The sequence below is a fragment of the Tyto alba genome, unplaced genomic scaffold (genome assembly GCF_018691265.1).
Source record: "Tyto alba isolate M040663 unplaced genomic scaffold, T.alba_DEE_v4.0 Super-Scaffold_2, whole genome shotgun sequence".
Classification (NCBI taxonomy): domain Eukaryota; kingdom Metazoa; phylum Chordata; class Aves; order Strigiformes; family Tytonidae; genus Tyto; species Tyto alba.
Genome location: NW_024881282.1, coordinates 25724735 through 25752679, shown reverse-complemented (window position 1 = coordinate 25752679; position 27945 = coordinate 25724735). Strand labels below are relative to the sequence as shown.

At 36.0% G+C, this 27945-nt stretch overlaps 1 protein-coding gene across 9 annotated transcripts in view; it reads right to left on the bottom strand.

Moving 5' to 3' along the window:
• The window catches only part of NBEA (neurobeachin), a 518250-nt gene that overhangs the window by 358954 nt on the left and 131351 nt on the right, over positions 1–27945 (bottom strand). For all 9 annotated transcript variants that reach the window (XM_042793382.1, XM_042793373.1, XM_042793375.1 and 6 more), the window contains exons 9-13: positions 24093–24290; positions 23526–23659; positions 10590–10698; positions 8058–8210; positions 7124–7292 (exon numbers count right to left, since the gene is read on the bottom strand). In XM_042793382.1, coding sequence (XP_042649316.1) covers positions 7124–7292; positions 8058–8210; positions 10590–10698; positions 23526–23659; positions 24093–24290 — 763 coding nt within the window. The remainder of the gene's footprint in view (positions 1–7123; positions 7293–8057; positions 8211–10589; positions 10699–23525; positions 23660–24092; positions 24291–27945) is intronic.

Below are 27945 nucleotides of genomic sequence, written 5' to 3'. Positions count from 1 at the left end.
AAGAGAAGCTGGAGAAACTGGAGGCTATGTAATCGGCAGACAGCTACAAAGAGAGGAAGAAAGGACTGCAGCAACAGTAATGCAACAGTCATCTGATACAGACTGAATGGAATTCATTAATCTGAGAAATTGTAAAGCTACATAAAATGGATTTGCCACTGTAACTCTTACATCACCACACTTCTTGACTTCATTACTAGTTGAAGAATTTTATTACTGGTTGAAGATTTATTTTTAAAAAAATGCATTATTGACAAATCAATGGTATAATTTATGCTATAATTAAAAAATATACATTATACACACACGTAGTGAGGTAAATAGAGACAAGTAGATCTTGTTTTTCAACTCAAACACTGAAAGTAGTTTTCTTTACTGTTTTTTAATCCTTGTGCCCATCACTGAATATAGATAATTCAGTGTCACCACACATACAAGCTGATAAACGGCACGACTGAAGACTAAAACCAAACCCAAACCAAATCAACAACAAAGATAACCCTTTTAGGATCTGGTACAGGAACCATAAGTCTCTAATACAAAATAGCAACATTCTTGTTAATTGGCGAAGAGAAAGGATGCCTCCCTTATCCCACAGCAGGATGAGTCACTAAATCATTTCCTGCTTTTAGATTCTTTATGTATGTATTTATTTCAGATAGCACATGATTTGCATCAGATTTTTTTTTTTAATATACACTCATAATGAGGAGTTAGCCAGCTTTATGCAGACAAAAATAAATGAAAAAAAATTATCCAATTCATCCTTGCAGCACAGAGCAATTATAGGGGCATAAACCAGAACTAATTAAGAGGGAATAAGTAAACATATTCACAAAGTACAATCAGTACTGGTGTAAAAAAATGATTGGGAGTTCTGAATAATAAAAATAATGATTTCTAATCCTGTATTTGGAAATAAAATGTTGTGCTATCAGTTCTACAAGCAACAACACACAACATTCTTCCATCTGGGTTTTTTATATGTAAAAAGCATGATTTTTCTACTCCTTGAATTAACAAAACATGATACAGATAGCAGAACCTGATCTCCATGCATGCACAAATAACATGTGGATCACAGAAGGACACGCTTTTTCTTACTGTTGCAAAGCTAATGAGAATGAAGTTCCACTCTAGCCCAGCCGTTGAAGTAACTGTGCAACTTTTTCTACCCACAAAAACCATAGTTACTTTCTTCTTATAATTATTTTCATAACTCCTACTCTTCTAGCTCATGTTCAAAAATACTGGACATTAGAAATGTTCTTGAAAACTCTATTTAATGTGAGTTAACTTGGACATTAACAACCATGCATTCTCTAGGGGTAGGCAAGATACTGCTCATAAAGGTCCGTTTAGAGTAAGAGCTGGGAAGCACACAGGAAACACTAGGAGAGAAACAGAAATGCCTGACCAACAGCTCAAGAATGAACTACACTACTCAGTAGTTTGGAATTTAAATGAACATTTCTCTCGTATAACAATGACATTGCAAGTATTTCATTGGGGTGCTCTGTAACAAGGTCCAAAATTACAGTTTAGCTCAGTACATCTCTACGAGTTGTTAACACTGAGTCTCCTAAGTTATTTTTTCTTAGGGAAAAAACTCCACAATATTTAGTTCATTTTTCTGTTACTGTCTTCACTTTATCCCTTCTCATTACTGCACTACTGTTGGTCCATCAGTATTTTCAGAGAATGCCATGCAGTTGGTAAGTAATTCTAATGAAGATTTTTCAAGACATAACTATCCTGGTGGGCTCTAATAAGCTCTTCCTTAAATTTACAGAAATTTTACATCAAATTAATTCAGCAACATATTTTTTTAAGCGCATAAATGTTTCATTTTTCTTTAAAAAGGTTAATAAAGAAATTAAACTATGCAACAGTTAGTAAACATCCAAAGATGGAAATAAAAAAGCGTGTTTAAATTATTCTCTGTTGCTTTGATATTAAATGTATGTGTGTTTTGCTCCTTCTGAAAGACAATCACAGCCTGGCTTTTCTCAGCCTAGTACGTATTTTGAAAAGAGGAAACATCAAAGAAGAGCAAAGACTGGTAACATAACACTAAGATGCCTCTGGAAGCTTGAAGTATTATCACTGAAATGCACCATCTACCACAGCAAGGTGAAGAGTTGAATCCCTCCCCACTTACCCTCTTATTCATTCTCAAAATCCACAAGAGGAAATAATTATGGAAAGAAGTAATATAATTTTAAATAATTTTAACTCAATTTCCTGCTTCACTGTGTCTTTAGATGCTACGACTGTTGGGCAACCCTATTATCTTCTCCCAACTTCACATCTGTATTATTCTGTATGATTTAACAAAACGTTAAAGGCATGCACATGGCAAATCAAGAGAATAGCTACAACCATAGTTCAGCTGTAAAATGTAGAATATAATAATGTTTAGAAATTCTTTCTTGTGGAAGTTGGTTTGGCTTTTTCTGTTCTTCCTGCCATAAGAATTATTTCACAAGTTTACTTTTAATATGGTCTTAATAAAACACTTCTGTCCTGCCACTTATTTAAAACTGTCAATTTAATTTAAAAAACCACAAACGCAACACACAAAAAGAAAGTAAAACTTATAATTTTAAACAGAAAATTTGCCTTCACTACATGGATCTATATCTAAAATGTAAAAACTATTAAGAATAATCATAAAGCAAGCTGATAAGTATACATTTTGAAAAAGTGTTTCTAATACTTTGGATGGAAACAAAACAATACCGATTTAGTATTCTTGGGTTCACTGAAGAAGATAAACAAGCTTGAAATAGGAAAGCAATAATGGAAGAGAAGATAAAAAACCAAATTTGAAATAAATATTTGAGCGTTTTAAATACCTTAAAACATTTACAGCTCATATTTTATAAGCTGAATACCAGGAGAAGCAAGTGGGAAAATTTCATTTTTTTAAGCAAACAGCATTAGGCAAATGGGAAGCTTCAATAGTGAGCTACTTAGGCTTTAAAGAATGTATACTTAACTGTCAGTACAGAAAACTCACACACTTTGTACTTTATTATGTCAGGGGAAAGCAATAAAACCTTGAAGCAGAGTAACTGCCTGTAAGTAATAGTAAATCAAACTACTAGTATTAAAAAGTGTTTCAGTATCTCTGCATAAAAACCAATAGCCTAGAAGACAAGAAAACATCACACTACTAAAATGTCTGCATGAATAAGCTTACTTTCTAATACGACAGCAAATTATTTGAAGACACTGTAACACATACATTCAAATTTCAGATATTGGGAAGATTTCCATTAAAGTCTTCTTCAGATCTGGAAAGTCTGATGACAACTTAAGAGTTTCAGCTGCCTCTGATAAGGGAATGTCATATGCCATCTTCTCACATTAGGACATTTTTCTGTTTTTTGTTTGTTTGGGGTTTTCTTGTTTGTTTTTTTTTTTTTTTTTTTTTTTCAGTAAAATTATTGTTCATAGACACTGGGTCCTGTTTTTTTATCAAATGCTACTTAAAATGCAACAACTCTAACATTCACATAATTGTATTTTTACAGTGTAAGTTTATTTTACAAACTTCTTTCTACACATTATTCTACATTTTAACAAATGAGAAGCTTGTCAGCTACATGTGGCAGCAGTGGCTGTATGCAGGCTAATAAAAATCAAAACAAAATCAAAATCCTAGAACAGTTAAATTTTTTGAAATATTATGATTGGTGAAGTTACGAGTTGCTGAAAACAGGTAGAAAGAAAAAAGCACTAAGCGTATTAACTACAGCTACTGATAGTATTGTAAGACTATAAGCCTGAATCAGCCAGACCTGCATATCACGTTGGCAAATTGCACTAAATGTTGAAAGAAAGAGCATCTGGTGAAGAAGAGCAATGTAATATCCAGGTGATTAAACATTTTGAAAAGTTTTCAAAAATTTTATCAATTGAAAGTAATTAATGTGACTTTGATAAAAAACTAATATTAAATTAAGTTAATATGAAATTAAATTTAGCAACCCATCACCTCAGCAATTATTTTATTTCCACAGTCAGTTGCTTGCAAATCACCACAGTTATTACAGCTGTATTAATCAGAAGCAGAAGCTACCTATGAAATAATAGCAGAAAAAGTCCTAGTGCTGATTTGCATAGAGAAAATTCCATAGCTGCGCTGGATTTGCACACCTATGGCTATGTCGCTGATCTTCCTCCCTGATAAGCCAACATTCTTCAGCTCAGCACAGGGAAAGCCATTTTTACAGACAGGAAAAGAGAGTACTACAAAATACTTTCTTATAGTTGTATGAATTACACGGGACTTTCTGCAGTCTAGACAATAGGGATGAAAGAAGAGGATAAGGAACAAGGAAGAAAGTTGACATTAACCTTGTAAAAAGTGAAGTTTATCTATAAATCTAACTAAAGAAAAAAATTGAAAAATTCAGATACAGTTTATAATAATACATATTTTGAAAATGTGGATGGCCTCACAGTTTATCAAACGCCTTTCATACTACTATGTGAAGGCCTTAGTAATAGTGATTTTTTTGTTGTCTTACTGCTACATCAAGCAACCAGCAATTTGCACTATCTGATTACCTTTCAGGGACCTGCCTTGTTGCCTTCATGAGAAAAACAGAATATTGTCTGGAATTGACAGAAATTAGAAGAAAATGTGCTGTATCCATAAAATAGGTAAGAATGAAAAAAAGATAGGGAAGTAAAACAGCCATATGTATGCTAATTCAGAGTTAACTGATTCATTCCCCATTCCTAATTTTGTGTCCTAGTGTATCCTGTGCCTTCTGTTCAGATTTTGACGAATACATTATATATATTTTTTGTAGCTATTCAACTGGTATTACACATACTAATACTCAAAAAATACAGCTAACTGCAGAGAGGCAGATCTGGGCAAGACAAAAAGAAGCCATACCTCCTACAGAAAATAAATGTCACACTGTTTCCACAAAAGAGCAAGCCTAGCCAGAGGGAAGTCTGTAATATGCAATACATTTTCAAAGTGTTGTTAGGTACTAGTATCATGACACAGAAGTACAGGAATTCTTTAATTAAATAAAAAAGAAAACCAAACCAAACCAAAACTCCAAAAAAACCCCAAACTCGAAAAGAATTACAGCAATAACAAGTAGACAATATTATCAGAATTACAGTCTCAAACTAGTTGAGCAATTTTCCAGGTCTCTCTGGGTGTAAATATGGTTGACACCTGGAAACCTCCCGACAGCTGGTCATTCAACAGTCATAAATACAAGTTAAGTATTACAAGCTGATCAGCTGAGGTTTTAACATCCTATTTCCTCAGATATGGTCAACTTGTCTGATGGTAAAACCGTACCTGGGCAGCACAACAGCGTAACCCTCAACAGAGTAGAGCTCTGAAAGCATGAAGCTAGATGAAGTCAGTCCCAGGGCAGGATTCAGCTCACTCTAATTTCAGACATCTACAGCGTAATTGCCATCACGTGAGAACAGCTTCTGACCCTCCACCGAAGTCAGTGGAGATCTCATCAATATAGCCAACGGAGTCTAGAAAGCAACTGCCTTTCAAACTAACCCGTTCTTAAAGCTCAGCTGACTAGGGGTAGGATGCAGCTTCCTAAACATACATATCAGTGTGGCTTGAAACTGATGGATATATGGTATCCAAAAAATCTACACAGAACAAGCAGCTTTGATGCAGGATGCACAGGACACCTGCATCCTTCTGAAAGGCCGATAGGATGCCCCACAGAGACTAAAATAATGCTAGAAACCCATATTCGAGCAACTGACTCCTGCATTCCACTGTCTATAATCAGCAGACGTCTAGCTCAGATGGAGACACCTTCATTGTAGGTACCAAAAATGGACTTCCATTTTGGCAGAGGAAATCCAGAATCAGTGTAAAGTGGAAAATGTATTTTATCACTGACAATAATTTCAAGCTAATTAAGTAACCAACACAGGTAATTTTCATAATCTGATATCACAAACTTTTAATTCGAATGAAGAGAGAGCAGTGTGCTTTTGTTAGTTTTTTTAAAAGCAAATTTCAATGATTTTGTGAAAAATACAATTCATCTAATATTATATTATGAGAGAACTATAAATGCAATCCCAGCTCCAACAGCAGCTCTTTCTGTGAGCCTCAACAAGTTACAACTTCACTACCTATTAGGATACCTAATCTAGGATAAGAATGGTTCCTTCCATTTTTATTTATTTTAAAAATAGTATTGAAGAACAGCCCTACGCACACAGCTCACAAGTGAAGAATTATCCAATAACTCACATGCTATATATGTCACATTCTTAAATATTTGGATATGTGACAGCACTAAAACATTCCCCAATTATTCAATTACTCAGCATGACAGTAACAATTACAGAATAAAGACAATTAATAAGGTCTCCTATATCAATTAATTTTTTAAGAGACTTTCAGCCAAATCCTCCCTGCTTTACACAAGTAGTCAGATAAATGTAATGACATTACATCTGGAGTATATAGGATTAAAATGATTTGATGCTCTGGTTAATACACATCTGTTACATGCAGTGTTTAGCCGTTATGTATTACTGTATTTTGTCGTTGCTGTCATTCAGTGCTTCCTGGGCTAAGCTAAGTGCATGACTATGAGCAAAGTTAAATCAATATATATTTTATAAAGGCAAAGAAAAAAATATTATGAAGCTAGAAATACAGCTTCAGAGATCTCATCAATGAGAACTAGAAGTTTCCACTGTCTTTTCAAGGTCACTTAACACTACCAATCAGTCAAAACCCACAAAGCTTTCTTTGGCATACGAAATAGACTTAATATTTCCTTTTCGTTGCAGAAGAAGAAAAATCAGTGATTTTAATATATTTCCTAAAATATGCCCACAAAAGTATATGCTATGCAAGTGAAGATCAGAGTTGGAATGTTCTGGGAATACATATAAACATAAGGAATTACCATCCGAGGTGTATGATACACTAACAGTACTTGCATGGTCCTCCCACTGTTGACCACTAATACCGATTATTGCCATTTACCTACATTCTTCTCTACAGACCCAAGGAGCTTTCACACATATACATCACAAATCTTCCCATACAAGAAATGCCTCTATTTCCTTTCTTAGGCAATATACTTACCTAATCCTTTAGGAGTAATGCCACTGCTATCAGCAGGATTAACCACCCAGTAGTAGTATTTCAGTGTGTGCATTAGCTGCAGTACTGTTCCCACTCTGCGTATAGTGTTATAGATCGTAGCAGTCCCGATGAATTCAGCTGACAAGTAGGTATACAAAGATAGCTGCACCTGAAGAACGAAGCAGTTATCCACATAAATTTAAGTTCTGTATTAGTAACCTTGATTTGCAGGGTTTTTTTTTAGGATTTGCTTTGGATATGATATAAAAAACTAAAAAATAATTACAACTTTAGTTAGGGCAGGGGCTGGACTGATACCTGGAATGACCTCAAGAGGTCCCTTCCAAACTAAATGTTCTGATTCTATGATTTAAATTATAAATGTACTCATTTGTTTTGTATTCTGGCTTCTTATACTAAAAGTATATATTTTCAGATTTTAGGACCATGCCTCTTTTCACTTTGGTCCACATTCCTCAACTGTGATTATTTAGGAAAACAACTAATTCATTATTACCAGAGACTAATGATAACATTTTATAGTTTTTATCAAACCAAAACAAATAAATTAAAATGAAAGCTTTTGTGAATGTGTAACGAGATATTTCACCTTTTACTTACAATTAAAAACACATACTTTTATGCTTAATCTTTAGGAAAACAATGTAATGCAACCACTGAAAAAGGGACTAGATTTCTAGAAACAGTCTTGTAACAGAATTAGCCAGAACCTTAGGCAAGAATGTAATTGCTTTTAGGAACTTAAGACACTGGAGAATATAGTTAAGCGGACTATAGACTTCATGATCTGAAAAATCTTTGCTATTACAACGTTTTATAATTAAAAAAATTAGAAATCTAAGTACCTCGGTATAAAAGAACACTAATATTTCACTTCATTGAGAGTCATAACGTCATTCAAGTGTACAATTACCTTTGCAGGGGTATGTATCCAGATAGCAGGATTAAAAAGTATGTGATCACATAACTGCTTCAGTAGAGGTGCTCCATGAGACAAGCCATCCAAATATTTTGCAAATGACAAAAATTGTTCCAGAACTGCTCTGGTGATATGAACTCTAGATGACTGAGGAAAAATAATCAGAAAGAACAAAGATAAAGAAACCCCGTCTTCCTTAATATACTTATAGCAGAAATATGAAGATATATTTTCACAAGGCTCATCTTCACTAAATACATGCAACCTCATATGTTTTTATGTCACTGAATATGAAAGGAAAGTAAGAAAAAATTATCAGCAATTTATACTTTCTAATACTCACGGTCTTTCTAATGGCTGCATTTAACAGGTTAAAAATGATCTTCAATAACTGAGGTTAAATTCTTTTTTTGTTTGTTTGTTTGTTGCTTTTTTGGGGTTTTCTTTGGTTTTGTTTTATTATAATCCAGTCAGGATTCTACATTTTACAGCACAGTGCCTTGAGAATTTCACCTTAACTCATTATTCAGTTAATTATGTGTCTTACTGAAATTGAGTGTCTCTATGTAAACATACATTACTGGTAGACTTGCTTTTGTTTCTTAAACATAAGTAGGGATTTGAAGGAGTTGGGTTTGAGGTTTCCTCAAATTTCAAGAGAGTCCTTCAGTTTCATGGCATATGCTATAAAATCACTATTGAGACCTGCTCCTATGCAGTAACATGGCATGTAGACTTTGACAAACTTCTTTATATACTATGTTAGCAAAAGTCAATAGGAAAAAACACTAAATATCCTTCCCATTGCTTTCTCTACAGAATGTTTCAATTACATTTAATGCTGTAAATACAGTCTGGGAGTATGCAGATTTGTTATTTTTAGAAGTGAAGTCCATTTGTCAGTAATAGAAGTTCAGCATGGATGCTGAGTTTCCTTTGGCTTGTACATCACAATTCACAATAAATAGTCTGCATCTAATAAGAACAAAAATATTATTCTGAAGCTCAAGTCAGTAAAAAAAAGCTTTCTGTCCTCTCTGAAGCATTTGATCACATGCAAATGAACAACAGATAATTTACAAATAATAAAATTATAACAAAATAATAAAATAATAATAACAAAAGGATTTTTTCCTGCCATGTGTGCCAACTGAATATAAACATATGCTGAAAAAATAAAATATATCCTTTTGAAAAACTGCAGTTAAGGAGAATATAGCATAAAACCGCCCAGAAAACAGCATATGCTGTAAGAATTATGTTGTGACAGAAATCAATCAAAATTCTTTAATTAGTCACATACCTTGAGTTTAATGATTGCAGGAGGTGTTAATTAGAATAGTATGCAAGCTTTGTTTTAAATTTCATGTACAACATTCTAAATTGATGTACTCAATGGGCATAAACCATTCATCTCCATGAGGGCTCACTAGCCTTCCTGTATACAACTTACATAACTGGAGCTAACAGCTTTGTAAATTCTCTCTGGTTATGCCATAAGAAAACCTACCACTGGAAAAAAAAACCAGCACCTTACACTAGTTCTTCTATATTCTAAATCACACTTGCGTAGGAAACATAGAAGCATAGAAGCACAGAAAATAATCTGCTTTTAGGTATTACTTCAGTGAAAGTAAAGCCCTTCTACTGTAAGAATTTATTTCCCTCACTGAAAATAACATAGAGAGCAGAATGAGAGAAATTACTTATCATTCTGCATCAAAATTCAGTATGTTTTTATAAGTGACATTATCGTTATTTAATTTCACCATCAGAACACAAAACATTGATCATAAATTTTTCTCAAATGATTGTTCTACTGACTTCATGCTAATGAAAAATATAGTAGTAGACATTCAAGAATGTCAGAGCCATGAGATTCAATCATCAGAGTACTACTATTTTAGTACAGCTGACAGTAGTTTGTTTTCAGATTATTAAATCACAGTAACAGGGTTTTGTGAGGGCTTTGGGCCAGGAGGCAGCTAATGTTCCTCAGACAAGCATCTGAACCGAACCTCAGCTTTGTGATAACTGCTCAGCCTGTCTGAAAATAAGCAAGTACAGGGAATTCCCTTTGCAACTGTTTCTCTCAGAAATGAAATATATTTTAGTGATTTTCTTCTTTAAAACACAAACAAAAAATAAATTTAAACCTAAATTATGACACGTCCATGATATGATTGCACAAACTAGGAACAAGAGAACTTTCTTAAACAAGAGTTTGGGGGACAAAGAGTGAAGAAGGACAAAGAAAAATACTTTAAAGTGATTCACAAACAGATCTAAAGTAAAAGCATAAGTTAGACAAACAGAATCAACTCCAGAAAACTGATTCTTTGAATACTGCTGTATAAGAGAATAAGGAAGAAGGAAAGACTCCTGTAGACAGTCTGTGTTACAAATCAAAAATATCTTATATCACAAATACATTTTATTCCACCAGTCCTTTGAGCTAAGTGATTGAAAATATGACAATGACAGTTAAAATACCAAGAACAAAGATAAAAAACCCTCGAAACGTACCTTTTCAAGAAGGTAGCCAATGACTAGAAAGCCTTTTCCACCAAGCATTTGTTCTTGCATGGCTACTGAACTCTTAAGAAGCTCAACCAAGAAAGCCAATAACGTAGCACTGCATGTAAAGAATAAGCATTTTTTTTTTCAGATTACAAATGTAGAAAAAGACGTCGGTTACATTCTCAATATTCACCAGCTATTAAGTGAACAGAAACAGGCTTAAAGTGGTGAACAACTGCTTGAAAGAACACAAGTATTTTTCTGTTGGCAAATTTCTCCAAGGATTGTTCGCATATTACAACAGTAGGAGTGGGAGTTCATATTCAAACAGAAGTACAAAATAATTCTGTCAGCTGTCACGATTTGACTAGGCCTATCCCACGTTTTAAATATCCAGTCCTGCAGCTTACAGTTCTAGGCCAAGGTTTTGCAGTTGGAAAAGGCAGGGAACGATGAGTGGGATCCAGCCGACAGTGCCAGACGGTGCAGGCAGGGGTCGTGTCACCTATTTTACCGTCCTGTCTAACTACCTAAACAGCAAAATGTGCAGCGACCAGGTGTATCATCATTCCTCACGTTCAGTCCCCAGAGTCACTGCTACCAAAGAAACGAGGCATAAAACGGCTGAACACGCATGTGGGCAATGGTGCCCGCCACAAACCACAGTGGAACAGCAGCAGGGTGGAAAGCTTCCTTCGTACTTTCTCCAGACCAAACATGAGAATAATATCTAGGCCTGAGCAAATAAACGTTGAGACCCACTTTCATCCACTTCGGAAAGCACAGAGAGGCTGCAGAGGCTACAAGGAAACCACCCAGCAGCCCATCGTGCGCAGTATCTGTGAGTGAGGTGTTCCGAAGGCACAGTGAGGGGAAAAAGAAGTGTTCAGAAAAGGTTACATTTGAGAAACAGAAGAGATATGAAAGGCTTCAGGGGACAGACTTGGCAAGAAAGTGAAACTATGTTATGAAAACCAACAGTGGAAACATACAATGGATCAATGCACCACAGGAGAAGAAAAAAAAGTTACAATTGACTCTTTGGTGGCGAGAGGGAAAATACACTCATCTGTTGCTGAAAAACACAGAGGAAAGACAGAAAGAAAAAAAAAAAAAACCTACCACATCTATGACAGAAAGGAAATATTTAAAATTATTTTTCAAACATCTCAAAAAGATAGACGAAGGAATGCATTATACTGCATATACAATGCATATATAAAGTCATTATTACTTTTCTAAAATAAAATAGGGGTAACAGTTCCTAGCACTACAGATAAATATCTGCAACCATGAAAGTTCTCACACAGGTGGTAGGCACAGGCAAGAGTAAAAACTGTGGCTTTTGCAGCTATGAAAAAGTGAATTAAAGGAAATGTCCAAGCTGCATTTTATATATTTCAACTTTTATTTACAGTATATACTCAGCTAAAGGTTCACTTGCTCTCCAAATGCAATTTTTTACTTTGAAATAAATGTTGAAATCGGTTAATCCATGCCAGCACCAAAAAAATAATCAATGTGCTGAGGAAAACAAGATTCGCTCTATTTGGTGAGCCAGGCTGCCAGGCGAAAAGTACACAGCGTAGGCAAAGTACATGCTGTGAACATGAAATAGTGCCTTATCTTGCTTCATTGTTGAATGGTCACAATAATCAGTCTAAAATCACATACAGAATGTTCCACAGAGTGTCAGCAGTAAAAGAACACAGATAATATCCATTTACAGTACTCCAAAGCTTTTATCAAAACAGCTTGTCAAGCTGTCACATCAATTTCAAACCAGATTATATGCATCATTTTTTTCTTACCCGACTGAAAGTTTCTATTGTATTTGTCATCTAAAGTAAGACACTCAACATTTTTACATGACAGTACATAAGAAGCTCATGTAAAGGGTTGAAGATTTACATTTACAAACTTAAAAAAAAAAAAAAAGAGTAAGTCAAAATTCTATATAGATGGTGATTACTATCAAGTAACCTTATGACTCAGGAGGACAACTCATCATGTATGAAGTTAAGAAACAGCACACATCTTTGCAGGATTAGGACCTAAATTACAATAATAAATAATATTAATATTATATTGATAAGTCAAAAATATTCTTAAAATGGATTTAAAAGATTGTTGTACCATGAACATGGCACCAGACTTAAGTTTAAAAGGTTCTACTTCCACTTCTGTAAGTGATTTATCAAAAGCCCTTTTCTTTGCATTGAAGTTTATTTGTTCATTCTAGAAACTTAGATGCTAATTCATGGGCTGAAGTTATTCTTATCTCATTAACACAACCTCGATGCAATTGTTAGAAATTCTGATAGGACTCTGAATAATAGTTATAAGACACAAGGGCACCCTAACAATAAAGATTCTTCTCCTTCCTTCATTTTAAATGCACATAAAACACACCAGCCAACTCAGAAATAATCAGTGCCCAGTTAATATTTAGCCATGCCACAGACACAGAAACATGCAAGCTGGGTCTATGCAAGAAAGACTGAATCAACAAAGTTTACTAATTCAGATCCAGAGAGAGCCCAAATATCACTTTTTAAATATTAATCATCTTTATGCAGGGTATGAATGAATTAATTAATCCTGCCTGCCCACATCAGCTCTTAGTGACAGCTACCTTCGCTGTCTCTGTAACGTGATGCCAATGTTCCAGGAAAACATTAATTCAGCCAACGCCTTTGTGAACGAGCAATGTCTTTTCCAAAGTCCAAAATGGCTTTTAACATCTAGCGAACCAGATACAAAGACACCACAGGCCAGCTCTGCAGAATCAGCTCAGGTCTGCAAACAGTAACTCCAGCGTCTAATGTTTCTGCATTATCCAAGATTGCCACCATAAATAACAGAGTTGACTGTAGTATAGAGTAATTCAAATCTCGGGATAGCACACGTGAATGCATCGTTACACTTTATACCTCCAAACACATAAAAAATAACAAGTACCAGAAAAAACAGCAGTTCAGGAGAACCACCTGGCAGTCGCATAGAGGCACAACGAGGTTTGAGGTGAATTTGTACGGGACCACAGTATTGATAAAAATTAGCACCATAATTAAATGTAACTAGCAGTTTGTCCACATCGTTATGCAGGAAATGAAGTGATTAAAACATCTGTAATATTTGAACTGATAGAAGAACTGTAATATCAAAATGGAAGTGGTTTTAAATTCTTACTGCATGTAAAGTACTGAAGTTATTACTACCTGAAGATGATGATCAAAGACAGGCAGAAAACAGATTACATGCTTAGCCTGATTTTTATTTCCAGAAATCTTGCTTACATTTGTTTCAGGTGAAACTTCTTCTTTGGAGGAGGAAAGAGGGAATGAAACTGCACTAAATAACCGCTGTTGAACAAAACACTGTTTTTACATGTTATGTTCTCTATCTTATACACTTTATGGTAGAGAGCATTCAACGTGACTGAAAAGACTTAAGAGTAAACAATTCTCAGATAAGCTTTCCCAACCTCTTCAAAACTTCTCTTTCCCCACATGTTCAGACTGACCTCAAGCAAACATTTTAGAGTATCTGTGTGTGTATATATAAAAATCCATACTGACATAACGGATCTTTTCTCCTCAATATCGCATTGTAAGTATTTAGTCTTCTAGAGAACTGACTGCCTAATTTAGAGGACTGTGTCCAGAATTTCTAACATGTTTCTAAGGATAGTCAATTTATGAAGTTATTTTGGCAGCTGAGAATAAATTAAACCTGAAAATTTTAAGTATAAAAAAAAATTTATCAGCAGAACCAGGTTGCCAAAATTATGCTTTTAAAAAGGTTGCTGTTGACACAGGGGAAATAATATTGATTAGAAGACTGTCTTCTAAGATGAACAATTTTTCAAACAGAATTTAACAAACTTACCAGTAACTAAAATGCATCAGATTGCTGCAGGGATCACATTAAACTCGTAAAATTCTGTGCATTGTCATACAAAATTTCTCTCCATTCTTGCCTATTTTCAACTCCCCTAGATACAAAGGCAAATATAAAGGATACTTCAGCCCATTCCTACATCTCCTCTGTACCACACCCTGCCTAGAACAGATCAGTCTGTCTGCAGTGCAGCTAAGATACAGATACACAATGGAAATATATATGTCAACCAACACTGTATCAGACAGAATTATGATTTCTACTGAAAAAATAATTAATTTCAGGAAAAAAATTTTCCGGTAGTTTTCCATTACTAAGAAGCATAAAAAAAAAAAAAAGGTTGCAAACCAAAACATGAAGATGCTGTATTTGCAATGGTTATGATACTGCTTATTCTATAATTAGTGTATTGTGGAGACAGTAAGACTCTAGAATACTATTACCTAAAAAGCTGAACATTAATTACATTGTTACAGCATTGCCTGATTTTTCCCTCAAACATACATGTCCCTTGTGAAGACTTAAAAAAAATAATATTTTTTTGATAAATAAAACAGGAGCACAGAATTGGTGTTCACAGCATACGCTGTCTTACTGGAAGATGTTCTTAAGGATGCTTTAATGTCTATCCATATTTATTATATTTGTGAAGTCCCTACTTTATAATTCAGACAGTTATTCTTATGATCTGCCCTCTGAAGTCACAAATACCATCTAGCTTATTTCATTCATCTAAATATATAGATATAATTATTATGCTTCAATAGTTCATCATTATGTTTCAACATTACAATGTTTCAGTGTCATCATCTTCAGTCAACAGTCATGCAATGTTACTCCTTAAATAAAAAATATACTACAAATATTCACAAACACAATGGCTTCTGTAGATAACAGTCTTCAAAATTCCGAAATATGACACTTCCTTCTCATTAAAAATAAGAATAATTACACACGTAAATAAATACTTCATTTTCACTGTCCATTTATATCTATGGGAAATCTAAAGAAACTTTTCATATTACACAAAAAAGAAGCGCACTGTGGAAGTCCCACGGTTATGAATTCTATATGCTATGGCAATAATTGAACAAGAGCCGCCTCTGTAAAATTCTAAACTGACTGGTAGTTCCCACTAAGAGAACTATTATTACTGTTTTGTAATACAGCTAAAATATTACAGGACAATTTAGATAAGCTATTCTTACAAAATGAGCTTTAATTACTTCACGCACAAATTAAGCATGTCATATATTTAAATAAACTCAGATGACAAAGGCTTTGGAGGAATAAAGAAAACCCTAGAAGTCAGGAATTTGCATCACCAGGATACAAGTGAAATTTGTCTTTTTTTTTTTTTTTCTCTGTTGTTTTTGTTTGTTTGTTTGTTTGTTTGTTTTAAATCACTACATAGATCTAGTTCTCTAGTCTACTCTTTCCCACAATAATTTTGTCTGAAAAATTTACCTTAACTACTTTAAGTTTCATCTTGGATTGTGTATTACAAAGTTATCTGGATTGTGCTTTACAAAAGGCACCTTTAATTAAAGTAGGCATGTAGCTATAAAGATCTAAGCATGTTGATGAATAACACATGGTTTAACTTAAAAAGGCGATGTAAAAGAGAATGATGTAGGTTTTTGTTCTGGGTGATTATCTTTGGGAAGGATCTTCTATAAACTAATTCCATTTGAATTTCCAGTTTCTCCAAAATAAGACAAAAGGATCATATGATTAACTCCATCACAGGCTCTTAATATGATAACTTTTGAAAACTAATCTTAACATAAACAGATAAAATGGTATTAAGCAAAATCATACACCAATAATTAATATTTTGTTTTTAAACAAAAAAATCCTAAGGAACTTGCCCCTTAAATTCAATTCCAAACACAATGCTGGCTGTATTTAGGTAAATTATTATTGTTGTTATTATTATTACTCCTCTTCATCTGCTGGCTGCCCATTACTTCTCATTGTTAGCAAAGAGTTTTAAATTAGGCTGGCTTATTCATTAAATAATTTGTTACTTCATTAGAATATTTACTAAATGTTTTATCGTATGGACTTAGAAATCACCAGGGAGAAGCATTAGCAACATATTAGCAATATAGTTTGATGCACAGACGCGAGATGATCTCCACGTCCTTGTTTCATTCCTTCAGGAAGAAAATCAAAGCACAAAGGGCAAGCATGGATTTCAGAAGCTGTTTTGACTGCACTTATAATACAGGTTGGGAATACAAAAAGGGATTTTTATCAAGGTCTATTCACTGCTGAAGCTTGAAATCAAACACTTGTGCATGTTTCAACACAGTCAATTGCTCTGCTGCCACATTACTAATTACTCATATTCATTCATTCATTCATATTTATGCAGTCATGGCTGCTAAAGCCTGTGAGCTGCAAAGCCAAGAAGGGTTCCCCTAGTCAGGCTGGAGGTAAGATAAACTCAGGGCAGAAGAGCCGTGGACAGATGGTGGGGATGGAGAGGACGTTCCCATGAGCTACAGCTATAGCAGCTCTCTAAAATGCGTCCTTAGCTTCCAGTTTAAATACCTCTTTTCTGTCTGTAACCTTGTGGGAGAGAAAGGGGAAAATAGTTTTTTCTTTCCCCTTATAACATATGAGAAGGACAATAAGAGAAGACTATTAAACGAGTTTCATCCAAAGTGTTACGTGGGAAAACTAGTGAGGCAATTCATTAGGCACCTCTGCTTACGGGCATAACATTTTGGGATACAGGCTTCCAGTCATAAATTACCTTTAGTAGTTCCTGGATCTTCTAGAGTATGTGGAAGTGCCACAATTTGAGAGTTTAAAAAAGGATTTCTACCACGTGATACAGTGACTGTATTCTCACTATAAACTATCATCCAGGCAGCCTGATTTGGCAAGTCACATTCTTGCTGTCATGGTTTGGGAACATTCCAGTACAACTGATTTCATCTGAGCACAGCTAGGTTGTGCTAGAGATGTGAAACTTCAGGTGCGATATTCAGCCTTCTTCCCTTCAAAATGCACTGGGATTGGGTTACCAGCACCCGACTCTGCAAAATTTAAATTGTAGACTGGCGACAGCGACAGACTGGGACCTTGCCTCTCCATCAGAGGCACAAAGGTAAATGCAGTGACCTCAGAAAGGATGAGTTTTGAACTTACTTTCAATTATAAATACCTGGGCCAGCTGTAGCAAACAAGAACATTCTTGAAAGAGAGTAGGAGAAGACAGGTTAGGTAGGTAGGATACTACCTGGCATTCATCTTATTTGCTACCATGATCTTGAATTCAATTAAACTAATGAAATTATTAAGAATTATTGGAAATTCACAGATTTTTCATACTAAATTAATAAAAAAAAAATCAATACATCAAATGGTATTTCCTATCAAGCTGTGCTATTTCCTATGTGTGGAAACTGATCGGAATACCATATATTTCCTATCAAACTATTGATCTATCAAGAAGTAGATGCAGCAACACTACTAGTTACAGACAGGAACCCCGAAAGTCATCATCTGAATATAAAAAATACTAAAAAAAATCAGTACGAGATATTAATTGATGAAAGCAAAACACATAAAACATTTATAGGAAAAGATGAAGAACAGCAGTTCAAATATTATTCTTGCCCTCCTCATCAATGTTTCCATTTCACTGACTCACAATAGGTGGGCAATAATACTCTGTAACAGGGCTATCTAAAGAGTGAAAATAATACCAGTAATAAAACTGACTGAAACAACACCTACGTTTACTTTGCTACAAATTTTAAGTGGGTGTATGTATCACCTTTAAGAAAGTTAAGATGGGTCTAGGCACTGCATTTATTTAGTTTGATAGTGCATATAATCTAGGAAATCCAGCTAATAAGTTACAGGGTAAGTATATAAAAGAATTCTTGGAATGACTTTATCTGTTTAAGCAAACATCTACAGCTCCTTCCACTTCCAAATATTTTCCCAATATGGTCCAGTCCAAAGCAACAATCTCATCTGAATTAACACTTGTTATTTATTCTGTGATGGAATTTGGGTCAGTGCCAAAGACTGTGCACCCAGTACTTTGCCAGAGTCAGTCTGTATGTCAGTGCTCAGCAGCCCCAAATGAATTCAAAACGATACACGAGAGACCACAAGTGAACAAATCAAGTCTTTCCTGTTATATTACCCATCTGTTATATTACCCATATAGTATAATCAAAGGTAAACAACAATGGTATCATAACAGAAAAAAGCACTGTATTGGTCTGCATGTCAAGGTTTTCCTAGTGAGGGGGCTAGAGGTGTGGGCATTGTGAGAAGCTGCTAGAAACTTCCTCTGTGTCCAACAGAGCCAGTGCCCGCTGGCTCCAAGACTGACCCATGGCTGGCCGAGGCTGAGCCCATCAGCAATGGGATAGCGCATTTAAGAAGGGGAAAAAACCCTGCTGCACAATTTCAGCTGGAGAGAGAAGTGAGAATATGTGAGAGGAACAAGCCTGCAGACACCAATGTGCACTAGTCAGAGGGAGGAGGTAGAGAAAATTGGGAGTGAAGCTAAGCCTGAGAAGAACGGAGGGGTTGGGGGGAAGGTGTTTTAAAATTTGGTTTTATTTTCTCATTATCCTACTCTGATTTAATTGGTAATAAATTAACTTAATTTCCCCATGTCTAATCTGTTTTGTCTGTGATAGTAAATGATTAATGATCTCCTTCTCCTTATCTCAACCCACGTTATATTTTCTCTCCCCTGTCCAGCTGAGGAGGGGGAGTGATAGAGCAGCTTTGGTGGGTACCTGGCATCTAGCCAGGATTAACCTACTGCAAGCACTCTATATTTCTTCTTATTACACAAACGCCTCGTTGACTTAAACTGATGCATTTTCTATTCTAATCAGAGTACTGAAAAGCAGGATGAAAAGTAGCAGTCTTGGCAGTTGAGGGACTACTCTGCCAAATATCAGGTGCATCACTTAAGCTAAGAAAAAATACTTTTTTGCCTCAGTCTTCACTGGCAAGTGCTCCAGCCACACTGCCCAAGATGCAGAAGGCAAAGACAGGGGCTGGGAGAATGAAGAACTACCCACTGTAGGAGAAGATCAGGTTCAAGACTCTATAAATTTAAAAGATTAAAATTGTAAGTGGAACAAGATGATTAAAAAGCAAGATGTTATCTCATAGTTCTGTTAAGAAACCCCTTCTAACATTAAAAAAAATGAAAACTAAATAATTGAGAACCTTGATTTTGATATGTGCAGGAGAGGAGGTGAGAAGGATTCAGAAAAGTAGTCTGGAAACCTAGGATACTTGCACTGGGGTAATCAAGCTATTCGTATTTCCCACCTCCCAGCAACACATTGAGACAAAATGCAGCACAGCTATTCAAGGGACAACTTCTGAGCCCCCCCCAGCTAGCCACCATAAAGAAATAAATTCTATAGCCTTAGTAAGCCTTTACAAACTTAACAGTCCACTGTCATCAAGCATTATCTGGATTTTTTTTTTTTTGGTAAAGCAGCATAAAGAATATCTGCTTACGAAAATACAGAGATCGTAACGGCTGAAAGTCAACTACTTTTCAAAAAGAAGTGGTGCGGCCTCTGCTACTGCTGTAGATACATTTTCATAGGTAAGAAGGGTATGAACAAGTATCAGATACAATTCAACAACTGCATTTTGGAAAGGAACAAATAAAGAGAGAATAGTCTGAAAAACAAGGGGAAAGAAGGAAAGGATTCAGTAAGTATACTTCTTCCCTTATTCCACTCCACAAATTAATCCTAAACGTACCCTGTTTTTCATGTTTAGCCCCCCTTTCCCCATTATCTCCTTTCCTTGGCCCCAGAAATCTTTTATTTCTTTATTTGCCTACTCCCTTGGTCACTGAAAATATTATTTTTCTCAGTATCTACATCCTATTAAATTAAATATAAGAAAATAATGCACATACACCAAACCCATGATAATTCAACTTCTAAGTTACATCTCATCAAGAAGCCATTGCCTTAAAAATCTTTTAAATGTGTTCTTGAGTTAGCATCACATCTTGTATTGTGCATTTGTGCAATCATATAGCATAATGAATTACCGATCTCTTTTTAGAATATAATCTAATTATAGAAGAAATGCATTGATTTATTCAAGAACAACTTTTTTCTTCTGACTTACAGTTCAACTAACTCCAGAAATGTTCTGTACATTTTAAACTGAACTTTATGAATGTTCTCACTCACTGGAAAGACCACACACTTAGGAAGAATTAGTCTTTATCTCGACTTATAAAACTTACCTCATATTAGCTCTCCGTTTTTAAACAGGCCTAGTTACTGCTTTATCATTTATCAAAGTCTCATCTCATTAATGAATTTGATGTATATTTTATTCCTATGTTCGGGCACAAACACACGTAATCTTCCTTAAATTGGAATAAAGCATTTTTGCCTACTCCTGTGCCAGTAAATAAAAATATACAGGGTTTTTTTTCCCCAAATTTATTTAAAACCAAGCATTGTTTTTTCTATTTCCCTTACTTCACAATACTTCAATGCAAAGCACATACTGGAAAACAGACTATGGAAAAGTAAATAACCCACATAAGTCAACATACAACCAGGTTTTCTGTCTTTAATATGGAATGAAATAATTTGTACCACTATACTGCTGGGAAGTATAATTCATTATTCTTAAGACCGGTATTATTTCTAACATTGTACGAAAATATTGTCATGAAATACATTAACTTTTCACACTACAGAAACAAATGAAAACCAGCAGCCATCTTAGCTACATATATTTGAGTCACCAAAGGGAGAAACAAATGACTGACAAAACTTCACCAAATTGATTAATTTCTTAAATTAGATTGAGACAAGTGATCTTTCATGAGTAATTATACCAATGTATCCCTTTCAGCTAAATTTTTCAAAATTGTCGACAATGTTAGTATTATGTAATTATTTTTCAGTTAACTAATTTATTACTGAACTATCCAATGCAATAGGAAATATCTAAAATAATTAATGCCAGAGTATTCTAAGCAGGAAAATAAGCCACATACTCTGAATTATGCACGTATTTTATAAATTTATTCAAACAGAAGAGTCAGCTTATGCTGCCCTTAAACACTCTTTTCTAGCAGGTTTTGATTACATACCAGCCCTACAGGGAAGCACCATACTAGGTTTTCAGCATTACCTTTTCAGTGCTGCTACCTCCAAAGGTTTAGGCCACACACTTTGTTCTGACAAGTTTAGACATCTTGTGTTGCCACTAGAATAGAGGCCTGTCCCAACAAGCAGCTGACAAGAGATTTTCTTTGCAAAAATAATCACAGTTAGCTTTGAACAAGTCAGCGTGGGTACTAACAGACTCCTAAGCAGTCCTTTGCAGGTGTCCTGGGTTTGAGGGAGGGGTGGGGTTTTTTGGTGGCAGGGGAGGGGGCTACAGCACTGACCCTCTGTGAGAAGCTTCTCAAAGCTCCCCCAGCTCCAAGTCAGCTCCACCTCTGCACCAAGGTCAAGCCAATCAGCTGCGATCCTGCGATAACATACTTAAGAAGAGACCTGAGAGGAGAAGTTGGACTTGTGAGAAGGTGTTATGACAGCTTTGTGAACACCAAGGTCAGTGGAGGAACAGAGGAAGAAAGAGGGGAGGAGGTGTGCTGGAGCAGGGACGCCCTGTATCCCGTCTCCCCCTGTCACTCATGGAGGTCTGTGGTGGAGCAGACACTGATTTATGGTCTGTGGGGGGCTGCATCAGATAAATAAGGTGTCTGTGCCTGAAGGCAGCTGGGACCCTGTGGGAAGAAGCAGCCCCCACTGTTGTAGTTCAGCACTAGGAGGGTTGCAGCATGCAGGGGTGTCCCAGGCCGGAGCAGCTCGGGAAGGCCTGCAGCTCATGGGTGGGAATCCAGTTGGAGAAAGTCGGTGACCCACGCCGGAGCTGTGAGGGAAACACTGAGGCCCATGGGAGGGACTCAAGCCGGAGAAAAGTTTGTGGAGGACTGCCTCCTGTGAGAGGTGGACCATGCTGGAGCAAGGGGAAGAAGCTCCAGAAGTTCCCCCTCTCCCTGAAGATGGAAGAAGCAGCAGCACTGACTGCACCCCCATTCCCTGCCCCTTGTGCCACTGGGGAGAGAAGATAGGGCTATTGGGAGCAGGCTGAACCCACGAAGAACGGAGGGGTGGGGGGAAGATATTTTTGAGATGTGGTAATGCTTCTCACTGTCCTACTCTGTCTGTTAAGTGTTATTGTTGTCAGCATCTGTAATAAATTTATGTTATTTTTTTCTTCCCCTAACGAGTCTGTCTTTTGCCCATGACCATAATGGGTGATCTATCCCTCCCTGTCCTAACTCAATTCCCAATCTTTCAATTATTTTCTCTTTCTCAGCACTGGGGGGGAAGAGGGGAGTGAGCAGCTAGATGATGCTCTGTTGACATCTGAGCTCAAACCACAACAGCAGGCTACACATGAAAGCATTCATCTAACTTCTGTGCAGGCTGTTCAACTTGGGGTTACTTACATAATGTCAGAGCAGAGACTTCATGTGTCCCTCCTTAAAACTCTCTTGCTGTGACCCCAGTCAACTGTTGCAATTGTAATATGGCCACACAGCTCTATGATTTTTGTATTAATTCATGTATTAATATGGAAGAAAAAACCTTCCATTAATTTTGAATGTTGTTAAGTATGAATTCAAATGACACAGACTTTGAAAAAGTAAACAACATTGCAGTGTCAAGTTAAAGCACATTGGTTTCTTATAGAAGTTGCAAGAACTGTCACAAAAAATATCCTTAAAGACTCTATAGTGATTTGAATTCATTATTTAATCCAACCAATTTTATGCCAGCTCCATCTGGAATCTCATTAGATTAATACAATTTACACATCTCTACAGTAAACTACTTTTTAAAAAATAGTATTATTTTCACTGAAACAAGGGTAAAAGTAAGTCACAGCATTTACAAAAGCAAACAAAACAAACATTTCCACAAAAAAATCAGAAATAATCTCATCTTAATTTAGTTTTTATGTTTCTTGAAAGAAGCTTACCAAACTGTTGTTTCCACCTGACTGTCGTGCAGCTGTCGATTGTCTAATTGGGCAAAGAGAGGAAAAAGAACTTGAATCCCTCCAATGGAATGAATTGCGCTGTGAATGGAGTGGGTTACGATAGCTTTCACATCCTAAAATTGATAAAATAAATAAATAAAAGGGAAAAGCTCAGTTAATCTCAATTTTAAAGGACAGTTACAAACATAACTTGGGAACACTTTAACACTGAATTGAGTGCATGTTAAATCAGACTTGTTTTAAGTTAGTTTTATTACTTATGTTTCATTTATAATCACTATACTTAAAGGCAAACATTAAACAGAAAAACTTCAGTATCGTGGCAAACTGTGTCTTATGGAATGAAGTATATATTTCTTCATTATGAAATAATAACTTTGTGCTCTAGAAAGCAAGCAAAGAAAGAGCGGTTGAAGTGATAGGTATATTAAGAACTGGAACAATACAAAATAACAATGTCTTTGTACAGTAGCAGACAAATCTTCTTCTTATTCAAATGATGTTGAGCTAACAGTAATCACAGAACAACAATTTAGTAGCACAAACCTGAAGCATAAGAGCATGGGGGGAGTGTACAAAAATTGAAGGATTTTCCTTTGGTGAGGATTCAAGGCAGAGTTGAGCATCAGTAGCCTTTGCATTATAAGTAAAAGCAATGCTACTTGCAAGTTTCCCATCATAGAGCACTTGTTTATGGTGCTCAGCCAGATGAATGTCACTCTCAGATTTAAATTTGAATGTGCTCTGAAAAAAAAGAAAACACAAGTTTGACAAAGTAAATATTTTAGGCAAAATTCTTGTCACAAAATGTGAGGAAAATACATTGGACTTGAGAGGGAATACAGAAACTGTTAAACTTTGTTTTAATTTTCCAGTAGTTTAATGTTACTGAACAATTAAACATTTTTTTTTTTATTTGCTCCATTCCAGATCAACATGTTGATACAATATTTGGTATTTTATGTAGTATTATTTCTCTCTCCTTTCAGCATCAGTCTTAACAAGTTTCAGAAGTAACTATCTGGAAGAAATGTGTCATATTAAACAGCTATAAATATTCTAAAATAAGAAATTGAGTATACAAAGCATTACAAATAAAGAACAAATTAAATGCCTTCTATTTTACTGTACATAAACTCACTCTAATTAGAATATCAAATCCTATACCGTTTTGATTAAAGGAATAGTTATTTTTAAACACCATTAAAACTCATGCTCCATTAACAGTCAGGAATATATGCAAATAAGCTACATACACACATACACACACACAAAATCCAAATAAAACTATAAATGCCATATTTCAAATTTATGATTCTCAGAGCTTTTACAAAGGAAGAGTGAAAATGTCTGTTATTCTTAAACATACCATGATTCATACCTGATCTAAAACTAGATTTTCTGGAAACACTGACAAACCAATCAAGCACAAGAAGATAGATTTTTGCCTTTCTGCAAAGTGTTGTCAGATTTACTTGGCACATAACTACTTTTGCATGTAACATTCATTTGACAGTGGCAAAAAGAAAACTAGTAGTAACACACAGTGCTGTACTGATACAAGAAAATTTGCTAGAAATGACCACCATTTAATTAATGCAATATATATATAATATATTTCTAAAATCTTTACCCGGTTTAAAATACTTTATTGCTGAGATTAATTATGAATCACCTTGCTTGTTTTCGTTGCGTACAGCCACCACAATTTTTATCCCTTTGGTTCTAACAAATCTTTCCCCCCACACAGTAAGAAATCCTATATTATGAAACTATTGAGTATTAGCACTAGGGGTTTGGTTATCCAGGTTAGAAATAGGCAATTTACTGGCTATCGGCTTCTCTTTCCAAATTATAGGTTCCTACCAATTATGTAAACCCATAAACCCATCCAGCTTTTGCAGAGCTCTCAAGGCTGCTGGAAACCCTGAAAAAATTCCGTTGCTTAGAAAGGAACGACAGGAAAGTTCATCTGTTCAAGTGACTGACACGTGACAAGATAAGGTCTCGTGACCAGCGTCCATCTGAATGCGGGCCGTAAGATGGATGCCCACTAACCAGAGTGGGCACCTGACTGCAGCTGCTGGAGAACCCTCGGAGCAGATCTGTCAGTCAACTCTGTCTTATGGTTGGTGATGTCAAGCAGAAGGGAGGCAGCAATGCCACGCTGAAAACGTAGGAGATGCAGGTACCGTGACAGAGAATGCGAGTAGGAAGGGCGAAAGTAAGTTAATGGGAAGTCAATGGTTTGAGATACATTTGGCAATAAAGGTAACAATAATGTTATCTTTAGCTGCATTAGGAGGAATGTTGCCAGCAGGTGGATAGAGGTGATGCTTTGCCTCCATTCAGCACGGGGGAGGCCACACCTGGAATTCTGGGCTCCCCAGCACAAGAGAGCCATGGACTTGCGGGAGAGAGTCCACTGAAGGGCCACTAAAATCATGAAGGGACTGGAGTACCTCTCCTGTGAGGAAAGGCTGAGAGAGCTGGAACTGTTCAGCCTGCAGAAAATAAGCCTCAGGGGGGATCTCATCCATGTGCATAAATACCTGAAGGGAAGGTGCAAAGAAGATGGAGTAAGGCTCTTTTCAGTGGTGCCCAGTGAGAGGACCGGAGGCAACAGGCACCAAACGAAACACAGGAGGTTCCCTCTGAACATCAGGAATCACTTTTTCACCGTGAGGGTGCCCAGCAAGGTGGCACAGTCTCCATCCTGAAAAGTATTCAAAAGCTCTCTGGACATGGTCCTGGGCAACTGGCTGTAGGTGGCAATGCTTGAACAGGGAGAGGTTGGACCAGATGGCCTCCAGAGGTCCCTTCCACCAACCTTAACCATTCTGTGACCTGCATTTGGGTTAAGAGTCCATTTTGTAGGGAAACTCCCCGTGATGCCCACTTACTGCTCTGTGGTGATGATGTGTTTCTCCTCAAAGGGCATTTTTAACTACACAGATAGTTATCTCTGTGCACTTTCTGCAGAGATATAAATAATTTAGTGATTTCACTGATTTCCAAAAACATCTGCATTCTGTATGTACTATATTTTGACATTTTACCACATGAAAACTTTTCTTACCTGGAAAATTTTCCTTTTCTCTAAGATTTGTCAGATCCCAAAGCTCTGAATGTTTTACCTCTATACAGTTTTTCGTAACTTTGCTGTTTTAAATGTCAAAGTGTTTCACAACAGAATTTATGTCATTTCATCACCATGAAATTTCATAACTTTCTAAACTGCTTAAGTTAAAATAAAATTCATTTTGTAAGCAAATTTTGGCATTAATCTACCTCCTAGTTTTCAGTGTTTATTATGCCTCAAGAATTTATCAGAGATCACTATCTGAAAATCAGGCACAAGTAAGTTATGAATCAATTTAATACTGCCTCACATTTTTTTGAGAAAAACAAGAATTAAAGGGACACTCTGCCATCAAAGCCTAACAAATGTGATCATAAATTGGAAATACTAGTCTCCTGCTCAAAAGATTATTATTATAACAGAATGAAAAGAGAGGCTACAAATTCTGATATATGATACTCTCTTATTACTAACATTGATATACAGAAAGGGAAAAGAAATTCAGTGTATGCACATTGTACTGGTGACTTAGGAAAATACAACCACAGGAGGTTAGCAGAGGTTGTCAAGCATATAAGCTCAAATTGCAGATGGTTAGTTACTGGTCACTGAAGGAATTCAACTTTGACATCTGATACAAGCAGCGTGAGAGCATGAAGACTGCAAAAAATAGCCTTAGATTTAACATAGTTGATATATGTTAAAATATGTACAGGATCAATAAAGAAGGTATAAAGGATAGTTGTTGCTCCTACAGGAATGGGAGAGGGAACAGAGAGAGCTGAGAATTAACTCCAGCACTGTCTTCTCCAGTAAAAGAAGCTGTGCTTGATCAGAACCACTACTTAAACACCAGCAGTTCTCCCCTTTCCTTTAGCAGCAAGTGCTGCTTTTGATTTACAATTTGCTCCATTTTGCTACTGCAGGTTCAGTGGTCATAGATAAAATATTATCTTGTACTATATAATTGGCTTAAGCAGATATGAATTTTCAGGAGTATTTAATGTGTGTTTGGATGTGCACGCATGAATGCATTTTTACTCCAACCACCGTACATGACAGAAAGATTGATATTGCAGCACTGATCAAGAGCAAACTCAGATGCAGCAATATAGGGAATCATCTGATAACTTGTTTTGAAATGTGTATGGGAGGGTTAAGAGGAGTGGAGCAGACTTGACAAGGCTATTAGGACAGGGCTTTGTTGAAACATCCCTTTATAAAGAGCACCAAAAACTGCTATCAGATGCATCTCTTCCTCCCACATTACCTTCCTTGCCCCTTTATTCTGTGTTTATCAGCCCTGTCAGGATCCCA